Genomic DNA, 3,684 nt, shown 5'->3' on the forward strand with positions numbered 1-3,684 from the left:
TATTAACACACCTACAGTATGAATGTTACTGTTAGTAGTGTGTGTTAATACCAGTAACTATAACAGTAACATTCATACTGTAGGTGTGTGTTAATACCAGTAACTATTTACATAACATAATTTACACTTTAAACAAGTAATGATGAACCTAAAAAGAAGAACAACAGGTCACGTAACATAATTTACACTTTAAACAAATAATTCCAAGTAATGAAACAAAATGCATTTTAATATTTGGTTAGTTACTATTTTATGGAACTGTTTGGTTGCTAATGATATTCATTCAAATCAGATAACATATTTATCAAAATGACAAACAGTTTGGTTTGTTTTGAATTTCACGCCAAGCTACGTGAGGGCTATCTGCACTAGCCGTCCCTAATTTAGCAGCGATAGACAAGATGGAAGTCAGCTAGTCAACACCCTACTCTTTTATCAACAAATAGTGGGATTGACCATCAAATTACAATGTCCCCACAGCTGAAAGAATGTCTGGTGTGACAGACAGAGAAGTACTAATTTTGATATCAGTAACAATGTACATCATTGCAATAACTTAGGTGCTAAAACACCTTTCAGGTGATGTCATTAGCTCCTCAAATGGTTAACTTTCTAGAAACTCAAAAAATAAATTATGCTACTGGGTATATAGTGAAACAACTTGACAAACATGTTCTTTTACTTCATAGCAAGCTTTGATTTTTGCATACAGTACATTTTCTAATTAATTAGTCCTTATAAACACAAAAATACAGTTTCAAGACTTGTGGAATGTTAATCAAAAGATACAGCTCGGAAGAGGATAATAAACACAAATGTCTTAATATTGCTGTAATTCAATGAGTCTCAAGAGTCTAATACCACATGGTAAAAACATATACAGGAATTCACACACTTTTGTTTCAGAGACGTCGACCATCTACAAAACTTACTACAGACTGAAATGTAGACAGGTGTGTTACGTGCTTCATTCAGTAATAATTCAGCCATTGGAGTAAAATGTAAAATAGATTTATATGGTAGAAGAGTTGTGAACAATGAATCATAACTACTCGTCCAGGTGCCATTTTTTACATTTTTCAGGATCTAACAGTCAATAAATATTTAAATACAGACTGGTTACTGTGAAAATTAATTTGCTTTAAATTCAAAACTGGTTACTCATTTAAGCTTTGAAATTTTGTACTTGTAGTCTTAAAAAACACTTTACTTAGAAAAGAACCACACAGCATCCAAGTAGAAATCTAAAAAAAAATACAATAATGTTGACCACGACAGACGTCCATCAGAGAAGAAGGAAACCTACATTTTTAACATAGATTCTCAAGTTCTGAATTTGTATGTAAGTAAATGTATAAGATGGTCCATTTCTAAAGCTTATTTCATAGAATATGACTTTATTAACAAAGAAAGAAATATGATTGTGTTAAAAGAGAACTTACCAAACTGACAATGACCAGTACACATGCTGCTGTTGCTAGTAAGTACATGACTGCAGCTTGTTCCACCTGGAGGAAGCAAAATAAACAGAAAATTTAATTACACTAAACAATCAGTAATATTTCAAAACAAACTCTCACAATAATGAAAAAAAATCGCAGAAATATAAACAGAACTACAAGAAACAAAACAATGATTCCAAGTAGCAGATTTTACAACAACATAAGTTCTGTTAAAACACTTGTATCTTTATTCTGATGAAATAGTTTTCTGTAATATTTACTGTTTTTAATTATGTTAAATCATATAAAGCTTCTGAAAACAGTTTCAAATATCATGGCCACTGCACTGTAACAGAATGTTGACCACTGTTTTAAACCTAACACACCTGCTTACTGAACGGAAATGGTGCCTAACAGCCATGAAAAACAAAAACAGTTTACACCCTAAATATAGAGTGGAATATTGTGAATAAAAAAACATTAAAATACAACATACATGTTGAACACACAAGGAAAGAAACCTTTACTCAAATTATGGTGGTCTCAAAAAATTAAACCAAGCGAATGTTTAATTAATTTTTGTTTCCTAATCTTTGCAAAAAGTTATACTTCAATAATCTTTCAGACAACAAATATATATTTGTTTATATATGGTACTTATAAAATCACTACAGATAAGAGGACTTACAGAATGAATCACTACAGACAAAAAGACTTACAATATACATCACTCACAGAATCTATACAGAAAAAGATTTATTCCACCCTCAGAGCATAGGTTCAAGTCTTCATATCTGTATAGACAAGAAGACTTACATAATCTTTACAAAACTGCTTTATTTTACCCTCAGAGCAAAGGTTCAAGTCTTCGTATCTGTATAGACAAGAATACTTACATAATCTTTACAAAACTGCTTTATTTTACCCTCAGAGCAAAGGTTCAAGTCTTCATATCTGTATAGACAAGAATACTTACATAATCTTTACAAAACTGCTTTATTTTACCCTCAGAGCAAAGGTTCAAGTCTTCGTATCTGTATGGACAAGAATACTTACATAATCTTTACAAAACTGCTTTATTTTACCCTCAGAGCAAAGGTTCAAGTCTTCATATCTGTATAGACAAGAATACTTACATAATCTTTACAAAACTGCTTTATTTTACCCTCGGAGCAAAGGTTCAAGTCTTTGTATCTGTATAGACAAGAATACTTACATAATCTTTACAAAACTGCTTTATTTTACCCTCAGAGCAAAGGTTCAAGTCTTCGTATCTCGTACCTTGTGGAAACATGAAATCTGGATAAAAAAAATAACGAATTTAAGGAGAGGAATACAAGCAGTGTGTATAATATATATAAAAGCTTTATGGAAATATCATTCTTTAAAATTACTTTTTATCTGTAGTCAAACCACAGCATAACATTACGATTACAGGAATATAATCTGGGTCCTTTTGTGCTGGGGAAAAATGTAAGATTACAAGCTGTAACTACATGAAAGTCTTACACTATCAAACACAAGTGTAATTATTATATTCTATTTACAAAAGTTATAAAATTACAAACCATACATTTGAGTATCATCTGGTAATGTAAAATTACACATGCATTTAACAAGTTAGATAAAATTTTGGTCCCTGGACCAAATCTGATATTCGTGGAAGTGCAGAAACTACAAAGTAAAGATAGTGAAAATTGCACCCTTACCATAGTGACTGAAATCAATGCATTGTTTATGAGCATCAGTAACCTCCACATGGTTACACAGTCCCCAGCTAACCAGGAAAACAAAAGTGATAACCACCAAAGATGCCAAGATTAACATCCACACCAGCTGAAGAATGTAGGTGATTACTAAACACTGGTGGGAAAAAACATAATTCTGAAGTTTGTCAAGTCTAAAATTCTCACCAAAAAAAACAAGTCATCAGTTACATCAAGACAGAATCTCAAGCTGTAAAAAAACTTTGAAGTATGAATAATAAAGTCTCGCAAAGGTTGTGACTGTTTTTATTCCACTTGCATGTCCAAACACCGTGCAAGAAGTATTACAAACATAATTTAAATTTGTCATGTGCTGAAAATAAATGGAAAACAGTACAGAGAAAAATAACATTCATATTCTGTTGTTCTTATTTTTAGGTTCATCATTACTTGTTTAAAGTGTAAATTATGTTATGTAACCCTGTTGTTCTTATTTTTAGGTTCATCATTACTTGTTTAAAGTGTAAATTATGTTA

At 31.3% G+C, this 3,684-nt stretch overlaps 1 protein-coding gene across 1 annotated transcript in view; it reads right to left on the bottom strand.

The window, feature by feature from the left end:
- LOC106473922 (proteolipid protein DM beta-like) overlaps positions 1 to 3,350 on the bottom strand; it is a gene marked incomplete at its 5' end in the record, with an annotated part of 7,248 nt that extends 3,898 nt beyond the window's left edge. The window contains 3 exons of the mRNA XM_013934611.2: positions 1,443 to 1,508; positions 2,659 to 2,741; positions 3,152 to 3,350. Of these exons, the coding sequence (XP_013790065.2) occupies positions 1,443 to 1,508; positions 2,659 to 2,741; positions 3,152 to 3,350 (348 nt within the window). The remainder of the gene's footprint in view (positions 1 to 1,442; positions 1,509 to 2,658; positions 2,742 to 3,151) is intronic.
- Positions 3,351 to 3,684: the final 334 nt, after the last annotated feature.

The sequence above is a fragment of the Limulus polyphemus genome, unplaced genomic scaffold, assembly GCF_000517525.1.
Source record: "Limulus polyphemus unplaced genomic scaffold, Limulus_polyphemus-2.1.2 Scaffold6635, whole genome shotgun sequence".
Lineage (NCBI taxonomy): Eukaryota > Metazoa > Arthropoda > Merostomata > Xiphosura > Limulidae > Limulus > Limulus polyphemus.